This window comes from Hippoglossus stenolepis, chromosome 3 (assembly GCF_022539355.2).
Source record: "Hippoglossus stenolepis isolate QCI-W04-F060 chromosome 3, HSTE1.2, whole genome shotgun sequence".
Taxonomy (NCBI): Eukaryota; Metazoa; Chordata; class Actinopteri; order Pleuronectiformes; family Pleuronectidae; genus Hippoglossus; species Hippoglossus stenolepis.
Genome location: NC_061485.1, coordinates 23,686,209 through 23,712,756, shown reverse-complemented (window position 1 = coordinate 23,712,756; position 26,548 = coordinate 23,686,209). Strand labels below are relative to the sequence as shown.

Sequence of the window (26,548 nt, the reverse complement as noted above, 5' to 3'; positions counted from 1 at the left end):
GTAAGACTGGGGCCTTTAATGATGGCGTGGACGTTCGTCATTCACAACTTGACTTTTCTTTGAACTCAAGGCTGCACTTGTGGAAAATCCAAACTCGGTCTTGCACAGTGCTGCAAGCAAATGTCTACATACTCACTGCAACTTGTTCTAATTTTCTTTAATGAAAGGAACTTTTAAGTTGCCAGTGAAATGTAATATAGGAGACACTGGGTGCCCTGTTTGCGTGGTCTCATATCCTCTTACAATTTGCTGCAGTGCCATGCCAGCCACAGCGGCCCCTCAATCCAGTGAGACCCAAAAACCACACCCTACTGCCACATGAGTGCAACATCAAACAGTTTCATCTTGGAGATGCAGAGACGGAAAGAGGAAAACAATGTAAACAAAGAAAATAAAGGCAACCAACCATTTGACTCAGCTGAATTACATAGGGTGGAGAACTAGGCGGACATACAGTAATTCTTTTGATTCTTGTGTACTCGATAGAGGAAGAATATAGAGGGGACAAGACAAATGAAAGCAGGGGGAAGATGCAGTTTCCATGTAGCAGATGAGAAGTTCACAAAGAAACGACGGTGTTGCTTCTCTTTCCCCCACTTAGTCTCTCTTTCTGCTTCTCTTTACGCTGAATAACAGACAGAGAGAGCATCTGGTAGCAGTTATCTCACAAACCAAACTTTTTTTCACCCTTGCTGTCTCTCCTCCAAAGCACTTTTTTATAAAAGGGGGCCCTAAACAAAACACAAACAAGGTCTTGCTAACATTTTACAATGGTAACAAAACTAGGCCAGGGAGCTACCCTCCCACTGGCTTGTTCAGGTGAACCCGTTTTACAAGCATTCTTCAGCTGGGGGAGCGAAAGTTAAAGGGGGAGTTGAAGTTAAAGAGGAAGGGCAAGGGGGGAGGGGGGACAAAGCTCTTGGCACCCCCTTCCCTAATAAAACCTTGCCTCTGTCCAATCAACGAGGACTACAGACAGTGAACTGTTCCAAATCTTTGCTGGTTATAAACTAGAATTGGGTGCAATGATTGCTTCAGGCTGCCCGTTTGGCTTTTAGAAGTGTGCATGGCTCACATATGGCTCAGCTAGCCTAACACTTGGGTATTACCGCAGAGTTGAAGAAGAGGGGACCGAGGGGATGAATGAGATGCCAGCAGACTGGCTGTGGCTGAATAAAAAACTGATATCAGCAGCTCTCGTCTCATTCCCTCACTCTGACTTGTTTTGGGTGAAGTAGCTGTAAATATCTCAGCAGTGGAAAGACGGCTGTCTTGTTGAGCAAAGTTTTCTAATTTAGCTCTGGAAAAATAGGCACAAGAAACTACCTGTTGAGTACTAACCTGTGTTTACAAAAAACACACACACACACAGATGATCACTGTCTATCTATGGGTGACCTTGAGATGTGGAGTGAACAGGATGTTTTACACAGCTTGAGACGACCAAAGGATCCTTTTGTGTTCTTAAACCTGGTTGTAAAACAGCCTCCAATGACAAGTCAGAGTCAAGTCTGCACAGAGTGAAGCTTCAGAGAATCTTGTAAAACTGATGAATACTTTAACCTGACCTGCAACCTGAAAGCACATTAACTCTGTTGAACAAAAACAACTTTGAAGTTAAAATCTAATGATGTGCAATTTCCCTGAATGACAAGTTGTAAGTCATTAGTTAGATTCAACAACTGGTGTTATCCTTGAGTAAGCCTGCAGCACTGCTGCTTAACAAAAAAGTATTAAGACTAAGAAGTCATGTTTCAATTAGGCAAAACAATCTGCCCGTCCTTTCAGCTCTACTGTATGTGTCATCAAGAGTTCCTCTGAGAGCTACTGCTCATCCACACAGCCACTACTCTGAAACAAAACACATACCATCTGACTAATTGCCAGCTACTTGAAACTAAACTTATTATCTCTGTTGCTTAGTCTCACTCTCGCACACAGACTGACGAAACTCTAAAAGAATGCTGTCTATTCAGACATCAGTGACTCAAAAATGCAGCTCGACAAAGACTGAAGACAGTTATCAAAAGTGGCTCTGCCACACGAAAGTGGCAAGAGGCACATCTTGATTTTTGAATAAATTAACTTATTATCAATGTACGAAGTATGTTTGGTAACCGTCTCATAAATTATCTCTGCATTTGATTGCATCGTTCACAAGATGCTAACATATTCAACATATATTATGTCAACTATGTCACTAAGTTTACGCTCATTTGATTATCAATCAGGTGATCTGATGTAACCACTGAGAGACTTTCCCCCCTGCCCCATGAGAAAAAGTGATAAGTTAATGAATTATTGAGAGCACAGGGGCCGACAGACAAAGAGCGAAAGCCGTGCGTCCCATGCTTCTTCACCCCATCTGCAGTCAAAGAATCCCCCTGAAGATTGATTCATTGTTAACACCGCCTGACACCCTGTGTGAGGGAGAAAGAAAGTGGTAGATAAAGGGACAGAGAATGGGGGACAGGGGGCTCCATTTGCCAAGAATATGAGCAGAAGCAGCTCATTGGACAGGTTCCCACAGTGGTCATTCTGCCGCTTACAAAAATACCAAATACGTAGGCTTGAGTAATGGCATTCCATCAGACTCCAAATAAAGACAAGTCAGCTTATCTGATGGTTGAAGTGCCATTCTCACTGGTTAATTGCCAGCTACATGCCATTTAAATGTCCATATTATTGAGACATCCCATTTAATGAGCGCCATGTGTAAAAGCACGAGTATTTGTCCTTATAGGACAGCTCACGGTAGCTCAACCATGCAGCAATAAGACAAAAATACCAAAATGATTTCTGGTTCTTGCATGGAAATACGCACTGGGCTGTAAATGCCTGCAAGTATTGGCAGGGATGGCCCCAGGCGAAGAGAGTGACAGCACACCTAGACATCAACCGTTTCAGTGGAATGACTAACTTACTTTCTCATTGTCTGCCTGCACACTCAACAAGAATGTGCTTTTACCACCCAGAGATCTGAGCGCTCAGATTCAGTGTACACCTCGTGGAGCACAGAGAAAGCAAACCTGGACTCTACCTGAACCCTGCCAGGGTTCAACCTCACTGGCCCTTGAACACATCCATCTCCCTCTGCCAGTCTGACACACTCATACACACTCCTCTAAATATGATTTATCATCAGTGAAAACCCACATTTATCACAGTGCGATGGGCCATTATACCAACCATTACAGCCGTGGATACGTAATCTCACTTCAGCTATGCAAATAAATAACAGATGCTGTAGATTTTGCAGAGCAGCTCGTGACTCTGAGTCTGATTGTCAGCAGTTATGGGGACAGTGATGTACAGTAGGGATTATCATGACCTGCAACTCGTAAATTTACCCACCACAGACAAAATAAGATGTGAGATGCGCATTTCAAATCCCTCATACCTCAACTTGCTGTCGCTGTTTGTTACATGCTGGTGCATTTAGTGTCAAATTACAGGTAAGAAAAAAACTCAACAATGTAAGTGCATTGTAAAGCGTTTGTTTACCTTCTACTACTTTAAATGGTGGAGAATTAGAAATGAGCAGTGGCCCTTTTATTTGGATTTGCCTACACGTGATAGCTACAGTATTGTGGTGTAACCAGGGTTAATAGCTGTGGCTGTGACCGACTCTTGCAGCTCCAGCTGGACCGAAACTGAAGCAGGTCAGACCGTCTGCTTTCGCCTGTAGTTCACGGACATGTTCAGCTGTGTTGTGGCCAATACACACATATAGAAGTGGTGCTTGAAAAGTTAACACCGAGGGTTTCAAACTGAAACCAGTTCAGTCATAAACAGTAATAGCAGACTATTGCATCTCAGCGACTCACACAGCCCGTGTCTCGTAAACTTTGGAGCTAGCGGATAATGGACGCACCAACACACGCTGAAACCACCGAGAAGGGCTCGTTATTACGGACAGTTTGAGATGATCTTTGTGGTAACGGTGGTTCGGAGGTAGTTAATATCACAACAAACATTCCCCCGACAAACACACCGTAGTAAGGTGGCTCGTTGTATCGCGGTAGCTCAGAAAACCACAGGCTGCTCGGAAGCGGAGCGACACCAACTGCCTCAGAGACGAATTATCGCCGTCAAACACACAATACCGCCAGAGTTCGAAACTTGGTTGAAACCGAATCGTGAAGCGTTAGTGGCAAAACTCACCGGCGTCGACGCTTTCATAGAGCACAGCAGTTTCTTTTTAACGCCTCTACAAACTCTCCGCCATCTTCGGCAGGACGGTGTTTGTTTAAATGGGAAACACTCCCAGAACGGGGGGAGCCAGCTTGTAGCAGAGCCGCGGGGGCTCCTGGGTAATGTAGTTGGTGTCCCCTGGCAAGCCCGGATCAAACCGTGCGAGATGTCCCGCAAATAAACTACACGTACACCAATACCCATAGGTGATATGAGCAGCAGTCACTGATATTATTAGAGGAGAGATTTAAAAATTTATTTATAGGCCGGCAGAAAAGCAGCTTTATGCAAATGACTTATCACACCCATAGTGAATCACATTATGGTGTGCTTCAGTATGACCACAGAGATATGAGTGCAACGCTGTGTTCTCACTTTATAGTTATATAATTCAAAGTCAAAACCACTGCCTACATATGAGGATGTTCTTCAGCATTAATATTTAAATGCAATTGTTTTATCACAAACCACTGAAAACATGGTAATTGTCCATTCTAATTATAAAACATATTTATTTATTTAAAAAATATATTTTTTTAAATTGCAAAGCTTGATTAGGGACAACATTCTAACTATTTTGTTCAAAGATGTAAAAAGCTATATATTTTTTTCCAATGATTTTATGTGGGACATTTCAAATGTCCAGGTAATCACGTTTGACATGCGTCCATCGTGTGGCCTGGACTAAGCTGGAATAAATGCAACTGACAAATATTCTGTTGTACATACATTTTTTTATATCTGTGTCATGCCAATGCATTTTGCCCATCCCTTCTTGGAATTACAAGATACTCCCTATTTACAAACATACACCTTCTGTCCATATTACATATACCAAAGGGAGAGAAGAAACAAAAAAGATATTCTTACTGTACTATAACACATCTATAATCTGTGGCAATGAAGAGTGTAATTCTCTTTTCCCAGGCTTCCTCCAGTTAATATGATTTTGTGAACTCTATTTTGGTGAACAGAACATTTATCCATTGCATCACACAAGGCCTTTTAGTATTTTAAATTATTCCAGTTATAAAGTCACTGCATTTACTTTCATGCCAACATATACAGTGTGTTACCTCACGGAATCACTGTTCACTGTCGGTTATGTGAGCGTGGAGCCACTATGGTGCCAGAGCAGCCACAGAGGATGGAAGAAAGTGTCTCCATGGTGACCTCACAGATACACTAGTTCTGAACTTTTACTACTGTGAGGTTCAAAGATGGAGGGAGGGCAGCATAGTGGGGGTGAAGGAAGTGGAAAGACGCAATGTTAAATACAAGGTAATAAGACCATTATTTGCTCTTTCCTGTTCCTAATCATATTTTTCCTTTGCAATATTGACATGGAGAGAATGAAACTGTTTTTAAGCAGAACGGAAATATCCTGCTAGTTTATTTAGGTAAAACATAGAGCTGGTATGACAGTGAGGTTCATTACCACTTTTGCAACATTTTGAATATGCAACCAATTTACAAAATTTACCCAAACATGGGATGACATGGTGTTTCCTTGGAGTGTTATATAATCACTAATAAATATTTGATGTAATTATTACAATGTTGAATCAATCTATGGTTGCAAATGGATTAACATTTATGCAGATTATTTGCTAATGTTGGAGAATGCTTGAGTCCTTTTATGATACAATAAATGTAAAAAGCCTTGACCAGCTTTGTTGTTGTGTGTTTTTGTATATGTCTGCCTTGGTGAGAAAGCACCAGCTGCATTCTGTGGGGACCCAAAAGAGGGGCCCAGTGGCCCTCTGTTTATGCCCCTTCCCCCACAAAACATGGCAAACTGACCTCCCCCCCTGTAAGTGTGAGACACTTTATCCCATCCCCACTCAACCCACTCTACTTTGAAAGGACAGGAGATAACAGTTTGAAAAGACAGGGGATTGCCCCATAATCATTGATGTATTCAGATGGGTTTACCTGCAAACAGCTAACAGCATGCCGCTCTTTGTTCCAGCACACTCCCATCCCCCAACTTCTCAACACTATGCAAATGCAATAAAGTGAGATCTTGTCCATTATCAGCTCTTACACAAGTAATTACTACACAAGGCCACAATAAAGAGCTGTAGACAAATTAATTTCGAGATTTCATTTCCAAGCAACACATATTTAATTATAGTCAGATTGAGAAAAGGTATAGTCTACATTCCATGATAAAGTGTGTGTCTAAAATATTCAGGAAAGTTCAGTAAAAAATGTTGATTCTTTGTAAATAATTCATTCTTTCTAATTCAGTGGGCGATTGTATAATATTGTATATATAATATATTTTTTTTTAGTACCATTTAAATGTATTTCTTCTTTTTACAAAGGGAATGAAACCAGAATATGATGTAGGAAAATGACTGATAAAATATCCCTGGCCTGTGTGTTGTCTACTCAACGATAGGATTAATCACAAAAACACAGGACATTAGACCTATGTGTGTGTAACTACATGTTTATCTATTAGTTTTCGTTTTTTAATGTCCTAAATCAACTTTTCAAGATTATAACATCAAGAGACAAGTAAAGCAAATGAGATGTCTATTTATAATCAAACCACAGTCGAATGAGATTAATCAACAACACCCTATGTAAAGAGCATTCTTAGTAATAGCCACAAATCTTCCTGCAGGTTGGAGACTTTCATCCCTTTACAATGAGAGTTCAGATAAATGGCAAATGTTGTGGTGTAAAAACAATCACACGGCATCAGACAGATTCATTTCAACACAACAATTCCCAGAGAAAATAAACAGAACAAAACAAAAACACACAAGAGGCCTTGTATCTGAGGACTGGGAGACTTTTCAAGGAGCGAAACTGAACACTGAAAGTCTGACTCGGGCGCCATCTTGGGGACAGGGGGCTCGTTACCAGCGTTTCACCGGTAGACTGCTTCCACCTGACGAGCTCACGGTTCTGGATATTCAAGGTACAACGAAGATTAAATAATGTAAGAGAATATAAACGGTGTAAAGCCACGTTTTAATGTCAGGCGCTAATATCGTAATAACGTGTTTATCTCCTTTACACGTTTTCCTCGTCTACACTCACGGATAACTGTTAATTAACATCAACTTTACTCATTAGCTAATCGAGGCTACGAATAAGTTAATAATGCTAACTTCACTGGCAAGACACGTGACAGTGGACTCATAAAATACATACATCCCCACGGTGCTTTAGTTCAACTATTTAACTTAACATTGGCAACTGTTCATCTCTCTGCTTCTTTGCTAATGCTCGCAGATTCAGACCAGCTAAACCAAGTACACCATGCTAGCTGCTGTAGCATTGCTAACCTACACAAATTCAAAATGTTACTGCTGCTATAGTATAAAGATCTGACCATGTTTACCCCTCAATGTCAGTGCTCTCTATATATATATATATGTAGTGGATATGTTTCTGTTTGCCATCACCTCCTCCTGGCTCTGCACTATGGGATTTACATTTGGTAAACCCTATAGCAGCGATGCCCAAAAGCCAAGTTGGATAATCAAAGACAGGTCTACATTTGTTATTTGATCTGTCTCACCTTAAGGCCTTCATATTTCAAAATACCTTCTCAGGACCTTTATTATGTGTTGCTGACATTGTGCTTACATAGGGTGCATTAGTGCTTACGGGTGGCTTTCTAGCACAAGATAAAATAATTGACAAAACACTGTACAGTGCATGATGTGCAGTCGGTGACAAGTTTAGGAAGATTGGAAGATTTCAGTCCCGACAGCTCATTTCTGCCATTGAGAACCCTTGCAGGTGAATTTGACTACACCCAGAGCTAAATGAGTGTTTGTTTCAATAATATTTCACAATCAATTCACATACAAGCATTGAGGTAATGCATAATCGCTGCTTCATGCGGACCTCACCCCATTATTATCCACTTTACTTTACATACAGTAAACCACACTTCCTCACGGCAACCGATCTGTTTATTTGGTATCACTTCGGTATCTGACAGTCACCTGGGATTGGCTTCAGCTCCAGCCCCCTTACCTGCGACCCTTACGGCATAAGCAGGATAGATAAAAGATGGATGGATGGAAGGTGGAGAATTTCTGGGCTGGTGTACAGTGTGCTGTTGTAAGGTTTTCCCACAAGAGGCTGCTGCTGCATTTCTTCCCACTGAAGGAGAGGTGGACTGAGCAGCGTAGGCAGCTGGCTCTACTGTCTACTACGTCAGCAGATACATTTTTGTATTGACACTGAATACTGAGACTATCATTGCAAAGACCATCATTATAAGTACCCGGGGGACAAAAGATATCAATCAATACCAGTACATTTTTTTACTGATTTTGATAAATGTGTTACAGTTTGGTGGCCAATTTGTTAACAACTGAAAGGCTTTGTTAACCACTTGTCACATTTGCATTTATAACACTGTTGCTATTTCCTCGTAATATGCTTTGTTAGGTTTTCACAAAGTTAAGACAGCTATGCAATTTCTCTCTATTTGATCTTGCATGAATTAGAGAGTAATGTAAAGTTTGGTACATTTTTTTTCTCCCACAGACACTCAGAATACAGCCATGTCTTTTTCGCAAGACATAAATTCCTCCCTGCTGCATGTGGGGAGGTGTGTGTAGGTGTCTGTGGAACTGCATGCACATTACAGACACTGTGTATTCTCACTTTATAATTATATAATTCAAAGTAAAAACCATGAGGATGTTCTTCAGCATTAATGTGTCAATGCAATTGTTTTATCACAAACCACTGAAAACAAGAGCACTGCATGGCACTTGCTTGATAAGAAATGCATTTAAAGTCCTAATCCTTCTTAACATGTTCAAGATATTCATGTGACAAATTATGGAAAACAAAGCTCCCATATAGGGCAAAGTTACGGTAAAAGGGATAATACATTTTCATGTAAATCATTAATCGTTTGAAAATACTGCTCAATCTACCTCCATGGTGGAATGATACCACAGACTTTTCAAGTGTCTTGAACTGTGTATAATCTTGGCCTTTCTGGAACCACAATGTTAACATGTGATCACACCAGTTCAAAGACTAGAGCCAAGCGAATCACATGACTGTAATTTAGTCTGATCTTTTTTTTTTTGCATCGCCATTAAACCTTAATAGGTCAAAGAAACAGTGCATTTCATTCAGTGCCTACTGATTCCTTTTATTTATATAGCACGACAATGGTTAGTCTAACTTGAGGGTGGGAGCTAGTGAGACAAATTCCTCCCTAAGTAAACAGCCTCAGGTCTGTTATTTATGGGCTCTTCTGCTCATTACCTTTCACATCGACACCAAAGGCCTCCTCGATATCCCCTGTTTATGAATTTAAGCAGAGTATGCAGATGTCTCGGGATCTGATGGGCATGCAGGGGCTGATTATTTTGAGTTGGGCCTAGCTTCTCTCACTCTGAGTACTGCGCTCTGAGTACTGAGCTCGCCTGTGCTAAACAAAAGACAAGAAGCCAGGAAATGCAACAGCCAATCGTCAGCTGCCTTACATTTTGTCAGCGTGCACAGCCAGTCCCAGTGTGCCTTGTATCAGAGCAGTTAGTCGGCCAGCTTGTGGAGCCGTGGCTGTGCTCTGAGCAGGGTGAGGACTGACAGGGCTGTCCTCCATGTTTTAATAAGCATTGACATATCACACAGAGTTTTTTAGCCATGCATCCACAGAGGTAAGCCTTATTTTCATTCTTTCACATATTCTGCTCTGTTGATAAGGCACCAGCCACTGTGTGTGAGATCCGTGCCTGAGTAATAATACATGTTTGTCTGACAGACTGGGGGAGGGGGAAGAGTATTTGTCACCCCACAGCATAGGAGTGGAGCTTGGAAAGAGAACATAGCGTGGCACACTGCAACAGACTGCCTCTGACTGGACACGTGCTGTAGGGGGCCACAGGTCAAGTGTAAGGTCACTGTACTGTATATCCATAGAATACTGACTGAGAGATCATGCTTTCTTTTGTCAAGATTTAAAGAGGACAGCATTTGTTTAGCTTCCCCTGGCCTGTTATGCCAAAATGGCAGGCCTAGTGAAGGGATCCATGACGGCAGAGACAGGGAGCAGTACAGAGGGGAGTCCCAAGAGGAATTAACAGATGGCAAACTGACAACACATTAAGTTTAATGTAGGCCTCAAACTGTCCTGAGAGCAAGGCAGCAGGGTACTGTGGTTAACAGACTAACATGGCAATGAAAAACAGCCTGTATACAGTCTAGTTGCCAAATTTGTCTACACCTCACCCAAAATCTAGTTCACCTCATCTAAATGCCTGTTTCTTGTTGAATAAAAACATGCTTTTTACACCCCTTTTCCTGTAAGCTTTTCCTGATCACCAATTTTCTAAAACATCAATTATCTACTGACTAAATATGCCGGAGCACCTTATTTATCACAGTGTTGGAGGAATTGCCCGAGCCTAATGGTGTGCACTGCCTCCCTGTGTTGTTCTCTGCTGCCGGAGTGTCAGCCATTTTAGAGAGCTTCCCCTTTCTGTCCCTCTGCTCCAAGCACACTGGTTATTTGTATGTAAGAGAGAAGGAAAGAAGAAGGGAAGGACTTCCTCTGAAAAGGCTCTGCACACAAACCTCATCTCATCAGAGAGGCTTGAAAACCTGTTTGAAGTCGACAAGGTTAGATTAAATTCTCTTTATACGTGATGATGTTGGTGAGGGTTTTCTGTATGCATGAGTCAGTTAAGAATTCTTCAACTGAGTTAATGATTGCATCTATTTCTGACAGTTTATCAATAGTGTTATGTTATTCCTTTAGATTTGATAGATTTCAACGTTATTTATCATTACCAGTGTATGACGTCTGACAAAGGCTTTGTTTTTAATATAACCAAGAAAACTGTGGCCTGGATATAAGGGCGCTCAAAATGTAGCTGGACCAGGGTTCAGGAGCTGTCTGCAGTGGCTGAAACAGCAAATCCCCCTCAGTGTTTTGTGAATGGTGCCTGGTAATGCGTTTAATCCCCTCATTCCTCTATGGTGTGAGGAACGGTCCAGGCACACTTAAATCTGCATTACACAGACACACGGCCTCTTTAGTTTGGTGTGTGATTAAAAAAATTCCATCAGATGACCTTCTTGGACGTGTTCAGATTATGTAGTTGGCCTTGACATTCATTTCTGTTTTAGTGGACGATTTATACTTGAGTTGTACTGTATCTGTGTCTTTTATTGTTTGTATTCATGCCTTAAAGTTTTGTTTACATTAAATAATATGCATATTGTGGTAAAGCAGAAATTATTACTACAGAGAGATAGAAATGTATAGCTTTTCTTTCAACTGTTTATTCATACTTGCTGTTGCTCTCACTCAAATCTCCAGGCTTATATCCACGATGAGGCAGAGTATGCTAAAGAAGAGTTGGAGAGAGAGGGAGAGGGTTACGACTTCCTCACTGTCTGGGAGGCCGGTGACATTTTCAGTCCTGTCTTTGTGTTCACTATTAAGGCCCATGCTGCACATCAACATGCTGAGCCACATAATAAGCTGCATGTGGTCCCTCACAGTAGATTTGACTGGTGCTGCTGTGTGTATGTGCTGTGTGTGCGGTACACATATTGGTCAGTGAGAGAGAAGGAGAGAGACGGAGAGAGGGAGAGAGAGAGAGAGAGAGAGAGAAAGAGAGAGAGTCTTCAAAATGGACGCCTTGCACATACACTGGTTGAGAGCACAGCGAGGGAGGGAATCTGATCCTCTCCCGGTAAAGCCTGAAGAGCTACGCCTTACATGTCTGATAAAAGGCACACAGACAGTACACGTCTGAATGAGGTTTTAAGGGAGTGAGGGACTCTGTTTTCAGGAGGTTTTTTAACAAACCGTGAGGAGAAGTCCTCTCTGCATTGCAGCATTGTGGCAGAGGAGAGTGGGGAGAAAAGAGCCCGTGTGCCACACTGAGGCTGAGCACCCAATCAGGCACCTCCGTGTGGTGCCGGAGCCAATCGGCAGTCTGCAGCCGAGGTTAAAGATTGACAATTGCAGGAGAGAGCAGCAGGGAGAGAAGGCCTTCTGGGAAACCTGGACCCATCGTTTACCTCATCCCCCAACGCCCTCAATAATTGAAAAAAGATTAAAGAATAGGCTGGAGAATCTGTATGTGAGTAAGGAAAAAGGTATGCTGTTAATTTCCTATGTTGAAGCATGGATGTAGTGACAGTCGTGGGTGTGGAAAGGGATGTTTGAGTAGGTTACAAAAGGCTGTGATTGTGTGTTCTGTGGTTTTTGATCCAAAAATGTTTGTGTCAGGTTGGGCAGCATTGATTTTATCCTCCTCGTTCCTGTCCATGTCTTTCTCATTGCCTCTTGTTGCTGTATTTCCTGGCCAGGATAGGATAGGACAGGATGTTGCTGGGGTATATTGTCTGAGGCTGCCTAGACAGCTTACATGAGGAGGCCAGTAAAGCCATTTCACTGCACTCTGCACTGCACTTGTGCCTGCGGATATGCTTTTATTTCATCCTCCTCATTATATGAAAGACAGGGAGTGTGTGTGGTTTCGTGAGCAAATAATTTCAATAAGCAGTGTTTTTGATTTCAGTAAATGACTGTTTTCCACATACAACATTCAAATGCTGCTCTTCTCAGGAGTAAGTGAAATAGAAAATGTAAGAAAATTGAAGCCATCTGAACAGTGAGGCCGGTGCCTCTGCTGTGGCGGCAGAGAAAATGGCAACAGTAGTAGGATCGACAACAGGGCGCCTGTAAACCAAGGTGAATCACGTTGCACTGATACTGAGAAAAACCCTGCTGGCAGATCTTTTAATAAAAGATGGTTCACAGTACATTGTGGCTCGTATTTCAAAGAAATTCTTCACAACAGAACTGGGGCTGTTATTGTGCAATCCATGATGATATGCTGTCTGTTATTAGGTCACTTCATCAATGAATTACTTGGATGTTTTAAAACAGCTGGGTAATCATTTTACATGCTTTTCACTTGCTGGATGTCAGAAGGTTCAGACAGTGTAGATTATTCTGTTCTGTTTCCATGTTTACTATTTATAGACCTGTGGCTGGTGGAGAAAGGCGAGTGCTATTTATAATGGAAAATGGCACAACACATTGAGATACCATTGCTCTAATATTGGTTATCTTTTGCTTTAATTGAGCTTAAGATTTTTTAGGGGATGTTCATGTGTTGTCTTTCAGCTGTTGAGGTTTGTTTTTTGTGACATAATTGCTGTGTTTTTAATATTTTCCGTCTTAATGTGTCTTCTAAACAGTGTATTTCTATTTCAAGTGTCCCATTTGTTTTCATGCAGCCTAGTGCTACATTAATTTATTAGTAATTATTGTTTAGATCGAATCATGTAAATTTCTATTGCACACAGTGCGCAGCATTTCACCATCCTTGACAAAAGGAGATATTTCTTGAAATTAAAGGTTGGTTAAAAATAACCATGTACAGACACATCTACTGGCGCAATTTGGCAACCTTTGAGTGGTGAAAACATTTTCTGACTAACGTAATCATGCATATCCTTTGAAGACTTTCAGATTGTCTAGAGCAACTTCTTTGTAGTCGGATTAGGGAAATGTATGAAGAGGTGAGACAGTTTCATCAAACTTCTGCACGAATGTATATTAGAATTAACATGGACAACCTGACCATCTGCATAGTGCAATCTTTTTATGAGCTGCTGTTTCCTGCCTTAATTAGACAGTAGCATCGAAAATTTAGTGTAAATGAATGGCAAACATTTGTTACCCTTTGCTGCAATAGGATTATATTGGGCAAACATTTAACAATGATCCTTTTCTGTATCAGTGTGACAGAGGAAGAGGGAAAAGAAACGGCAGCAGAAGGAATGGAGATATCAACACGATCCAAAGGTAACATAGCAGACAAGTTTGTTAACTCTGTCAAGGAAGTTATCTTTTCATTGGCGTTTGTTTGTTTGTTTGACTGTTAGTTAGCAGCTTGACGCAAAAACTAATTGTTGGATTACCACGAAAGTTGGTGGAAGAATGAGGTTTGGGTCAGGCAAGAACCTGTTCAAATTTTGATGCTGATCTAGTTTTTAGATAGGTTGGCAATATTCTGTTGCTATGCTTATCAAATGCTTTTGTTCTTTTGTATTTTTGTTGTGTTTTGGTCATTTTGGTTTTATACAATTTTTTTGGCTTCTGCCGACTGCATAGGTCTAGGAAAACTCTAGTGCGTCATTTCTTGTATTTTTTCTGCTTTAAGGAGGCTATGGTTTGCATTGTCTTTGACTTTAATCTGCAGTTTCAGACACAGGGTCAACGGAGCGGATGTCCCAAAAACGAAAGATGCCAAGTCCATCTCAATCATCCAATGGCCACTCCTCCGCCGAAACCTCTCCCTGCCCAATTAAAAAGAAGAAGAAACCCGGTGCTGTCGGCAGTAGCAAAGACCAGGTAACATTCAAAACACAACCCATGATCCAAATGTAAAACTTTTTTGGAGCCTGCAGCCCCCCTCCTACCAAACAACAGGATTTAAATCTAAGATCACTTCTGAACTGATTGATATTCAGACGACACCAAACATTAGACATTTGAATAATTAAAATTTTTGTGAACCTGTGATTTCCACTTCTAGTCTGCTTTTATTTTGATATAATTATTGATGTCTCTGAGGTACAGTATGTAGAGAATGGTAAACTGATAATTGTTTTATCCAGAGTTCTCTACAATTTACCTCTGAATCACTCATTGTGCACTATGGCCTGTTAATGTGTTATGCTTGCATCTTGGTAACATGGTGGGACCAAATATGGAAGCTCCAATGACACCCTGTCTTTGATAGAGAGGAGTAACGTTGCACACTATCTCATATTGTCAGTCAACTAGCATCTCTCAAATCATTCTTGCTTTCTTCCAGAGAAGAAACTGTAAAACCTCCCTCTGCTCATCTAAGTTAGCATGGTTAGCTGCTCAACAATTCCTTTACCCATTAAAGATTATGTCACCAAATGCAGGGCCTGCTTAATCTGGATTTACTGATTTTGTTCCTCATATAATGTATGCCTACTGTTAGACAAGATAAACTGGAGCAGTGACTATGTAACATTGTACCCTTTGGCTAATGTGTTACGGAAAGCCTACTGGGTTTCCATTTGGAATAATTTGTTAGCTAAGCCTGGAGGGCCTGGAGCTTTGTTAATGTGTGATCAGGAGCAAGCTCTTACAGTACACATTTAGCCTGTGCTAGTGCAATGGACCAAAATGTTAACACATTGCAGCATGCTTAGAACAATAAGATATTTAGAATTTTCTTCCTTTTCCGGTTACCATGTCATAGGCTCCTTCCAAAAGATCAAAACTAAAGATTAAAGAGGCTGCATTCCACCCGTGCCCAACATCATGCATGTTATCGCAGACTGAGGACCTCATCCAATGTGGATAGCTTGCATTAGGATAGCCCTGGTCATGTCCCCACTATTCGTCTATGCCAGATAAGACCCTGGAGAGTAAGCTGAGAGTGGCAGGACCCATGCCTGTCAGAAGCTACATGGAACACCATGGAACATGGAATCGATGGAGGAAAAGGAGGATGACTCAATGTTCCTAGTTCAGTGAGTGCATTAATCACTGACTAGTCAGTGGACAGCACCTCCATAAGAGGTCTGCAAATGGGCATCAGCTTCCAGCATTTCTCTGCCTAGCTAAATTGAACACCTCAATACCTCAATTTTCCCGGGATGCAATGATACTGCAATCTGCGCATCATTCAGGACATCGACCGACAGCTGGACTCTGGGTCACCTAACTTGCTCTGCACCCCCCAAGTTTTTCTATCGGGGGAGAGCCTATGAATACCAAGCCGTTCTTTTGAGGCTTTCATTTACTCTTTAGGTTGTTCAGCAAGTTTGTGGAAGCAGCACTGTTACCATTAAGGAAAAGCATTCTCAGAATATTGTCATAGATATAGGACTATCTGTTATGCTCCCACTTGTGGGAACAGGTAGTAAAGGATAGATGTGTGGTGATAAATCATCTCAGGGATCTTGGGTTCAAGATATCCTGGGCAAATAGCCAGAGAGAACCTGCACAATCTACTAAATACTTAGGTCTTAACATAGACACTCTTCTTGTGTCATGCTATTGGAGGGGAGATTAGCATCTCGCAAACAGGCCATTCCCTCTTCCGGCTGGAAAAAGTCATTCAAACTACGCTTACAACTGTTTGGCCTCATGGCTTTAGTAAATCCCTTGTACAGTTGGGGCTTTTGATGAATAGGGATTTTCTGAGTTTGGTAGCAGCATTAGGACTGTGCCTATATGCTGTCACATCAGCTGTAGGCTGAAAATAACACCGGCATGTCTGGCAAGACTTGACGGCTCACGTGTCAGGTGTCCCCCTGGGGGCAGTGATATTCAGGGTAACTATGACAATGGATGGGGTGGGTGCGATCATGTCGGGTCAAGGAGTGAGTAGCAATGGGAATGCTGGGCAGTGTTCTTTACACTAAAGCATTTTCTGCACTTTTTTCCAAGGTCATCGTGTCCATGATGATGGTTGGGCTGCTGTGCATGAATGGGTGAAGGCCTTTTTTACAATTTATACAATTTTAGTTTACTTGTCTGCCATCACTGTGTGGCATTGGGGCTTTGAGGATAAGCCAGTGTGGCAGCATTCTTTAGTTGGTCGTATCATGAAGGTTTGTTGTGTTGGACTCTCTCTCATCATCCATTTGAGCCAGTGGAAGACAGTGGGGATGTTTATTTTAAGGAAAATGGTAGAGCTTTTGGCTTTGACCATAGCAAAACATGTAAGTGCTTTACAGGTCATTTCCATCTGTCCTTCCTGATTTTATTTTGCCCCACAGCTCACCAAGTTCAGCCTGCAAATGTCCCACTGTGAAGCCTTTGGCTTTTTGCCCATCTCCATTCTTGTCAGGGAAGGAGCAAAAACTTGACACATTATGCCCAGTCTGGGCTCTGTATCAGTATGTTACTAGGACAGCAGGGTTCAAACAAGAGGATCAGCTTTTTGGGTCCAGGGCTACTCCCCATAGAGGCAAGCCATTGTCCCACCAGTTCTGCTGTCCCACTAGATTGTGGAAGTTTTTTGTCTGGCCAATAGATGTAAGGGTTTTCAGGTACCCCCAGGGTTTGAGGGTTCCACAAGGGGCATGGGCAGTTCATGGGCCCTCTTCAAGGGAGCTTCAGTATTAGACATTTGTGCTGCAGTGAGCTGGGCCTTCTTTCATGCATTGTTAAGGTTTTCAAGGCTGGATATCTCAGGGACATTCTTTGCACATGCAGTGCTCAAGGTGAACATGCCAGGGTCAATATGATAATAACTGCTTGGCTCAACATTGTTTAATGGCTTTCTGGAACTTTTGCAATCCAGGAGTGATCTATATGTTCAACAATGAAACACTTAATAGAGTTTTAAAAAAGACCTCTGGAATATTTAATCGTCAATTCTTTGATAACAGGGAGCATTCACCATCACTGCTAGAGGTTTGCCCCAGCACAGTTTTTGGAGGGGAAACAGGAAACTCTAAATCTTTGTCACGGCTGATGTTAGAACATCGTATTTACTCTGTTCTGCCTATGTTGTTTAACAAAGATTTTACACAGATACAGGAGACAAATGCTCGCGGAAATAAGAGGTTTATATTAGTGCGTAGATACGACAATGTTTTGGGCTGATTTTCATTTGAATGTTATAAAATGTTTTGGGAATGAAATTTCACTTAAACATGATTTGTTATTAACTATCCTAATTTAAGAGAGTAAGCTTATTTAACTTAAATCTACACTCAATAAATTACCATTGTCTAATACATTTAAACCAATAGATCCAAGAATGTATCAAACACCATCAAATTTAAAGTTTAAAAACAATTAAATTAAATTCAACAAATAAAGTAAACATCTTGTGTGGGTTAACATGTATGTTATTTTATATAAATTTGTTCACTATCTATATTTTTGATGTGGAACTGAATAATATAATTGTTTTCTTTATTTTTAAACTCGTTTTATAATATAGATACAAGACTTAGATATAATATGCATTTACCAAAGAATGTTTATTTTTTTTAACTTTTTATCATTGCGCACATTATCAAAACATTTCCTGTGCCACTTCTCACGTGTGTTTTGGGGAATACATGTAATTTGGAGAATTTACTTGTTGTGGTATTCTCGTTGGGCCAATCTTGTCATTTGTGACTCTGTCGCTGATCAGTCATTTACTCTGCATCATTTTAAGATTCCTTATTACAAGATAACTAGCTGTGTAGTGTGAACAGTACAGTAATCCGATGACTTTGAAAAGTCATGCAGCGTTTACATGTCATTAGCTTAACCTTTGTAATGGGTTAGTAGCTACTGTAACTATTGAAACTTTAGTCAGTTAAATCAAGGCTGTCAACACTCTTTATCCTCCCTTACATCGTTGAAGGTTGTTTCCTAAAACACAGACAGAAATCACAGAAGTGAACAAGTAACATTGTTGTCAGATTTTATTTCCATCACAATGTTGAACAATATGGTGTTGACTCTTATATCTCAATGGTTCTGGCACACTAATGAACCAGCATCTGGTGTATAACACTAATAAGGGTACACAGCAGTCTGTGTTATGGACTAAAGTGTACCTTTTGTTGGTGTGGTGCATGTCTGCTTGGCTTTTCTAATCTCTGGCCTGATTTTGACCTTCCCCAACTTTGTGTTTCTTTTGCCTGCATTCCAGTCAGAACTAAGACACGGCCCCTTTTACTATGTGAAGCAGCCAGCACTCACCACAGACCCTGTTGATGTTGTACCGCAGGACGGCAGGAATGACTTCTACTGCTGGCTGTGCCACCGCGAGGGCCAGGTGCTCTGCTGTGAGCTCTGCCCCAGGGTGTACCACGCCAAGTGCCTCAAACTACCAGCCGAGCCTGATGGCGACTGGTTCTGTCCGGAGTGTGAGGTACTCTCCCAGGGATGTGCTGGGTGTTAGAAACACATTTCAAAGCCTGTGGTCATAACATGTTGTATCATTTGTTTAATTATGAAGGAGCTCTCAGTAAGCTAACATGTTAAAGGAGACATATTGTGCTTTTTTAGTTTATCATTACTCCAGTATGTTAGAACGTTTTTTTGTTTATGTAAAACGTCTGCTTTTAAAAAGTTAAAAAGCTCAAAGTCTCTGGTAAAGGGAGCTCCTCTACACTCCTCCAGAAACGCCTCATCAGTTGTCCAGCATAATGGCCAGCATCTGCATAATTCACACCTAGCGGCCACTCTGACAGGCTCCCTAACAAAGCCAGGTAAGGCTAAAGCTAATAGCTCACCATGTATGGAGGCTTGAGCCCTCCTGCAGTGGCTGCAGGTTTGGTTCAGACTAGGCCCCTGCCTGCATGTCTTCCCTTCTATAGCGAGTGCGAATCTGTATACGAGCATAATATGTCTCCTTTAAGACTACATACACTCTGTGACATAAGGGGATACAAACAAATTGTTCAACTCTTTTCCTCTTGATGTCTTTTTTAGAAAATAACAGTTGCCGAGTGCATAGAGACTCAGAGCAAAGCCATGATGATGCTAACTATAGACCAGCTGTCTTACCTACTAAAGTTTGCCCTTCAGAAGATGAAACAACCAGGTGTAAGTATTCTGGGCCCTCTGTCTGTCTAGGAAATATATGCTACCCATCTGATTATATAGTGTTGGGGCACGCAGCTTTGTCACTGAAGGATGACTTTACTTCTTTATTCTCATTTAAATCTTTATTCTCATTTAAAATTCTGCCTTTTCTATTTGTTCATTCTGATTTATCACTTGCTTATTGGCATGTGTTCTTTCATGGCTGTTTTTTATTTCTAGAATGCTTATGCAACCAAAAGACATGCTTTTTTTTTCTGGTCATCTTATTCCCATCAGTTGAGCTAGCGTATAAAATCTGCACCCTGAAGTATGACCTGCTCAGATACCTGTCCAGCTGATATGTTATTGATTTTGCATGTGCTAAAGATGTCGAATAACAGAACTAACAATCACAATCATTGTGCTATTATGAGCCTGTCATGGCTGAAAACCATGAAGGTAAACATGCAAGCTGGTGGTGAGGATACAGCTGCCCCTCTCACTCTCTTTCAGGATCATCCCCGCTTGTCATCTCGCTCCCCCCATGCAGCTTCCACGCAGAGAAAGACTTTTAATTGGGTAATCAATTACACCACTAACAAGACCCCGTCATGATTTTCTCCTCTTCCCCTCTGTCCACCACTGATTTTCCTTCTTTTATTTAAAGCGGCTCTAAGAGTTTGAAGTAGTAGCATAGTGGTAGCATGTGGATGTTAGAGGGGAAGGTTGTGTTAGTTAGTTAGTCAGTTAGTGTGGCTGGAGAGTTTGTTTACCTTAATTTTGTTTTTCCTTCCCACTCAATTTTACAGACTGAACCCTTCCAGAAACCTGTCTCTCTTGAACAACATCCAGATTATGCGGAGTACATTTTTCATCCTATGGATCTTTGCACACTTGAGAAGGTAAAACACAAGCTTCACTCATTTATTTGAAACTATGAAAAGTTGAACAATATTACAAATGAGCACTGTCTTTTCTTTTTGCTCTGCAGAATATCAAAAAGAAAATGTATGGCTGCACAGAGGCCTTCTTGGCAGATGCAAAATGGATTTTGCACAACTGTATTATATATAATGGAGGTATTTTGCATATTCTGGACACTGGTTTTTTATAATCTTGTAAGACCTGGCCAAATGAATGAATATTATATTATTGATAAGTATACAGTTAACAAATAGTTTGACACAAATGTATGTCCTTATTTCAGGCAATCACAAACTCACAGCTACAGCTAAAGTTATAGTAAAAATCTGTGAACATGAGGTGAGTATTTAGTTTGTGTCAGAAAAGAGTTTCATATTTAAGCTAAATGTTTATTTGTTGATTAATTTAAGACATTAGAAATGAAAGCGGGAAACATGAGTTTTTTTTTCTTTTTTTTTTCAGATGAACGAGATTGAAGTTTGTCCTGAGTGTTATTTGTCTGCTTGCCAAAAGAGAGACAACTGGTTTTGTGAGCCTTGTGTAAGCTTGTAAAGTAATTTTAAGTTTCTGCTGATGATTCCACCAGATAATTTATCCATTCAGACATACATCAGTGGAATACATCTACTCAGGTCCAGTGTTTTATTGTATATCTGCAGAGTAACCCACATCCTCTAGTGTGGGCCAAACTGAAAGGATTTCCATTCTGGCCTGCTAAAGCTCTGCGGGACAAAGACGGACAGGTGGACGCTCGTTTCTTTGGTCAACATGACAGGTACCAGCTTATTATGCTTCAGGAACTTGATCTCAGAGGAACATTTCAAGGTTTAGTGTTAACACTCAATTATGATTTTAATATTCATCCTTCAGGGCATGGGTTCCTTTAAACAACTGCTACCTCATGTCAAAAGAAATTCCATTCTCTGTGAAGAAGACCAAAAGCATCTTCAACAGTGCCATGCAAGAGATGGAGGTCTATGTGGAGAACATGAAGAAGAAGTTTGGAGTGTTTAACTACGCACCCTTCAGGACACCATACACTCCTGACAACAACTTCCAGATGCTGCTGGACCCCTCCAACCCCTCGTCCACTCCAGTCAAAACTGAGAAACAGGAGAAGATCAAGCTGAGCTTCGACATGACCGCCTCGCCCAAGATCCCTCTGGCAAGAACCATGTTGTCTGGGGCTGGGCTGGGAGGGGGCACAGTTGGGCGTCGGCTCCCTCTAAGTGACATGCCTCGCTCCCCCATGAGCACCAACTCCTCTGCCCACACCGGTTCAGATGGGGAACAGGAGACAGCAGACAAGTCGCAGGCAAAAGCCCAGAACAGCCAGTACAGTGCAGGAGAGGAGTCCATGGACTGTACAGGTATTCCACTGCACGCAATTTAGTTTAGCAAACAAATGTTGTATCTGATGGGACTAGACTTATTTTAATCCTGAATATCTCTGAACAGCATCACCTGCCCATCCTCGACTTTGTCCTGCAGGCAGTTCATTGGACAGCCCTAAACCATTCCACTCTCAAGCTCCTGGCCACCCCAAGCAGGAGAAGACACCACAGACAGGAAGCATTCTCAACCTCAATCTAGGTGATTCTTTATGCCAAATGTGCCTGAAAGCGTAAAATAATGTCCATTCTCTGTGAGCAATTATAGCCAGCTATTGGAAGAAAAAAAAACTTTATTTTTTGTTCCAGATCGGAGCAAAGCAGAAATGGACCTAAAAGAGCTAAGTGAAACAGTTCAGCAGAAGCAAGGAACCACACCAGTCCTCACGTCTCCAAAAAGACAGATTAAGAGCCGTTTTCAGCTGAACCTGGACAAAACCATTGAGAGCTGCAAAGCACAGTTGGGTCAGTACAGAAGAAAAAGGAAAACATTCATATTTCTGTGTTTTCTCTCCTACTTGTTGATATTCAACAGTGTGTGTACCCTCTATAACTGATGTCAGACACGCACTGAACTCCGGATAATCTCCTGAAATATTCTGAAGGGGCTGTATGGGAGAATGGATATGTCAGATATATAAACAATCAGGATCTTCCCAGCAGAAAATGTATACAATATATCCTGCCTGCTGCGCCACACCTCACCGAGATTTCTGTGTTGTTGCGAACCCATCTGACCTTTCACAGTTTGTGAAAGGCAAACTCCTGAGAAGACCCAAACTCAATTGTGCGGACATTCTCTGGAGTTCATATCTGAAACCGGCTTTTGAAAAGAACCCTAATGAAACATAGTTTGGCAACTAATCTGTTTCTAGGATGTTTCCTGATATATCTTTAAAAACCTATCTCTAATTTTAAAACACGTTGGATTGCAGTGTAATATCCTCACTCTTCTTTTGCATCTTCAGGTATTGATGAGATCTCTGTGGATGTGTATAAAGGTGTGGAACACAGTGACTCAGAGGAATCTGATAAGTCTGACTCAAGTGACAGTGAGTATGCCAGTGACGATGAGCAAAAGACCAAGGAAGGCCAGGACGAAGCAACTAATGATGAAGCCCAGAAGGACACGATCAAAAATAAAGTCAAAGACCTGTCATCTACAAGCCAAGATAAAGAGGGTAAAACTGATACCCTCCTGGCATCTGAGTCTGCAGCAGGTGACACAGCTCCAACAGCATCAGATGTTCCAGCTAAAGAGAAAATAAGCACTGATTCAGGAAAACAAAGCCCAGAGAAGAGCAAAGCACCTCCAGCAGTATCACCTCCTCCCAGAGACAAGTCTCAGGTGAAAGACGAGGGGAAGCAGCCTGTGCCCGTGGAGGACTCTGACTCTGAGAGGGAGCTGGTTATTGACCTTGGAGAGGAACAGAGGGGCAAAGACAGGAAGAGGGGTAGGAAAGACACCACCTCTGTAAAAGAGTCACCTGCTAGTAAACCTGAAGGTGAGTTTAGGTTATTCTCTCTTCCGATAATATAAAATAATCAAAGTAACACTGTATGTAATGTCAGCTTTTAGCATTTGTAATGTGGAAGCATTTGCAACATTGTGGTAATATAAGTACTTGTTCTACTTATTGTTCTTACTACTTGTAGGCAAAGCACTGACCCCATCAACAGTGCCATCTCAAAACAGTGCAGCTCTCTCCACACCCTCCACTGTCTCCACACAGTCCCCAATGGCCATTCCTGTCACCATGGTCTCCTTCACTGCTCCCTCCCCCACAACCATAAGCCTAGCAACGGTGTCCAGTGCCACAGCATCGCCCCCCTCCTCCTCCTCCTCCCCCTCAGCCTCCACCGCTCCAGCTTTGAAGAAACAGCGCCCTCTGCTGCCCAGAGAGACGGTGCCCGTGGTGCAGAGAGCTGTGGTGTGGAATCCCACTACCAAGTTTCAGACCTCCTCGCAGAAGTGGCACATGCAGAAGGTGCAACGTCAGCAACAGAGCCAGCAACCTGTTGCAACCACCCAGGCGCAGGCCTCGTCACCTAGGCAAGGCCAGGCTCAAGTGGTGACCCAGACTCAGGCTGGGACTGCGTCGACAGCGGTGTCCTCATCCTCCGCTCAACAGTCTTCACAAAGTACACGCTATCAGACCAGACAGGCTGTCAAAGGTAACATGGTTTTAGTCTGAAATTATAAGTTTTGAAATAATTTAAGTATCACAATTTGGGCCAGTAATTTGGAAAGTGTACTGTTTGCACTCATTTGCATATCAATCCCTGTGCATGTGAACTGTGCCATCAGTCTGTCCAAAATTATATATTTTTGTTTTCCAGCTGTTCAACAAAAAGACACTCCACTCAGCACAAACACGTCTGCTGTCACCCTGGTATCCAGTAGTCCAGCTTCTGTTGCCATGATGGCAACAACAAGTCTAGGAACAGCAGCTTCGTCATCGCCGGTGGCAACAGACCTGTATATCCCCACTGCCTCTGCAGATGTGGCTGCAGACATTGCCAAGTACACAAATAAAGTAAGTTTTTGCACTGTTAGTTTACGCCTTACTGGTCATTTTAGGAGCTCTGTAAACTAAAACATATTAAAATATGCATAGCTATATTAATCCTTTAGGATTAATGTTAAATTTGAAATGTTTCTCTATAGCTTTCATAATACCCATTTTTGAGCTCCACATTGAATGCATTTAAGGAATACAACAGAAGAAACTGTTGGTTCGTATATTAATCTTGTCCATTCATTTCACATCATGGTCTTTTCCAGATAATGGATGCAATCAAAGGTTCAATGACTGAAATCTACAATGACCTTTCTAAGAGTACTTCAGGAAACACAATAGCAGAGGTAGGAGTTCACTCTCGGCCCTTCAGACACGGAGTATGAATTAGATCATCACAGTTGGTTTTGATATGAACCTTTCCTTACTTTTTAATGCCCGTGTTTTTTTCTTACAGATAAGACGACTGAGAATTGAAATTGAAAAATTACAGTGGTTGCATCAACAAGAGTTGTCAGAAATGAAGCACAATCTTGGTAAGTAGGGGATTATAAAAATACTTTGCACGTGTACCTCTTTTCCCAGTGTCATCAGTTTCACGAGTTCTACTTGTATTTGATCATGTTTGTGTGTTTCACTTTAGAGCTGACAATGGCAGAGATGAGGCAAAGTCTGGAGCAGGAGAGAGAGAGGTTGGTGACTGAGGTGAAGAAACAGATAGAGCAGGAGAAACAACAGGCAGTGGACGAGACGAAGAAGAAACAGTGGTGCGCTAACTGCAGGAAAGAAGCCATCTTCTACTGCTGCTGGAACACAAGCTACTGCGATTACCCCTGTCAGCAAGCCCACTGGCCGGAGCATATGAAGTCCTGCACACAGTCAGGTAAAAAGCATGTGCCAGCCTCAAAATGATGTTGAAAACATTCACACAAACAAGGAAGATTGTTTTTCTTCTGGCAACTCTTAACTCTGTGTGAATGTCCCCATTCCTTTACTTGGCTGCATTAACAACAGCCACTTCAATACTGACATTTTCAAAGATGTAATGTGTGTTCTTCACTTTTCTTCTATTCGTAGCCACAGCTCCACAGCAAGAACCCGATGCTGAATCGACAGCAGACCCCCCAAACAAAGGAGTAGGGCAGACGAGCAGTGGCCCGAACTCTCTCAGAGACATGCCTGTCTCTGCACCATCAGAAAAAGACTGTGACGTGGAGAAAAGTGCTGACAGTGTTGCAGTTTCTTTATCCTAACCCAACTTACTATACTTGAAAATGTAAATGTATAGAGTGTTTGTTTTTTTATCACTACAATGATGTGTTCATATATATTGTTCTGTTCAAGTGGCTGTTAAGGGAGCAATCCAAATAATTTTTATTTATATATATTTTTGTCTGCCTATCGGGGCTCACACACTGACCCTGACACGTAATGGTCTTTAAAACATTTTAAATGTAGAAACAAGACTGGCAGCAGATAGTTAGCAACCACTGGAGGGAGCAGTCTAAAAAAGTACACTGCATACTGAAGCACTTTGTTGCCATCTATATAGAGCTGCTAGTATAAATAAAGATCTGAAGAGCATGCTGAGTGTCACAAAACATCCACATAGTGTAAAGGACAACAGTGTAACAGTTAAAAACTGCAAAAAATGTAACCCTGTTTATGGACCACCTCGGATTTAGATTAGAGGACTGTTGACAGAAATGTCTGTACATTTTTTTATTTTGTATTCTATGTTAATTTATTTGTTATTCTAATGTTGCCTGCTGTATACTACAAAGAAAATAACAAATACAAACATTTTAAATGAGCTTTTTCTATGGATGTACTGTTGTTTGATCAGTTTTGAAGCTGTAAGTACAGATTCAACTGTAGGTTAAGTAGGGTTTAACCAGAACTTTACGAAACTCAACTTAAGATAATACAACCTTGAAAGACAGGCCCATCTTAAACAAAAGATATTTGAA

The 26,548-nt window shown here is 41.5% G+C and overlaps 2 protein-coding genes across 13 annotated transcripts in view; one reads left to right on the top strand and one right to left on the bottom strand.

Moving 5' to 3' along the window:
- Window positions 1-4,282, bottom strand: part of ncoa3 (nuclear receptor coactivator 3) — a 32,582-nt gene extending 28,300 nt beyond the window's left edge. The window contains exon 1 of the mRNA XM_047339071.1: window positions 4,165-4,282. The gene's annotated coding sequence lies outside the window, so the exon portion shown is untranslated. The remainder of the gene's footprint in view (window positions 1-4,164) is intronic.
- A 2,806-nt stretch (window positions 4,283-7,088) lies between these two features.
- Window positions 7,089-26,392, top strand: zmynd8 (zinc finger, MYND-type containing 8). 12 transcript variants are annotated; one of them, XM_035152510.1, is made up of 22 exons: window positions 9,714-9,851; window positions 9,956-10,085; window positions 13,959-14,023; window positions 14,421-14,572; window positions 18,867-19,088; window positions 19,652-19,765; window positions 20,258-20,323; window positions 20,554-20,646; window positions 20,736-20,823; window positions 20,952-21,007; window positions 21,131-21,208; window positions 21,328-21,443; window positions 21,539-22,038; window positions 22,127-22,261; window positions 22,369-22,524; window positions 23,028-23,564; window positions 23,716-24,234; window positions 24,400-24,596; window positions 24,845-24,925; window positions 25,036-25,114; window positions 25,222-25,461; window positions 25,656-26,392. In XM_035152510.1, the coding sequence occupies exons 3-22, from the start codon at window positions 13,999-14,001 to the stop codon at window positions 25,829-25,831; spliced, it is 3,630 nt and encodes a 1,209-aa protein (XP_035008401.1). In that variant the 5' UTR covers window positions 9,714-9,851; window positions 9,956-10,085; window positions 13,959-13,998; the 3' UTR covers window positions 25,832-26,392. The 12 variants fall into 12 exon arrangements, with proteins under 12 accessions (XP_035008403.1, XP_035008404.1, XP_035008396.1 ...); XM_047339409.1 differs by lacking the exons at window positions 9,714-9,851; window positions 9,956-10,085 and adding exons at window positions 10,103-10,812; window positions 11,516-12,303; XM_035152512.1 differs by lacking the exons at window positions 9,714-9,851; window positions 9,956-10,085 and adding an exon at window positions 7,089-7,129.
- The last annotated feature ends 156 nt before the right edge of the window (window positions 26,393-26,548 follow it).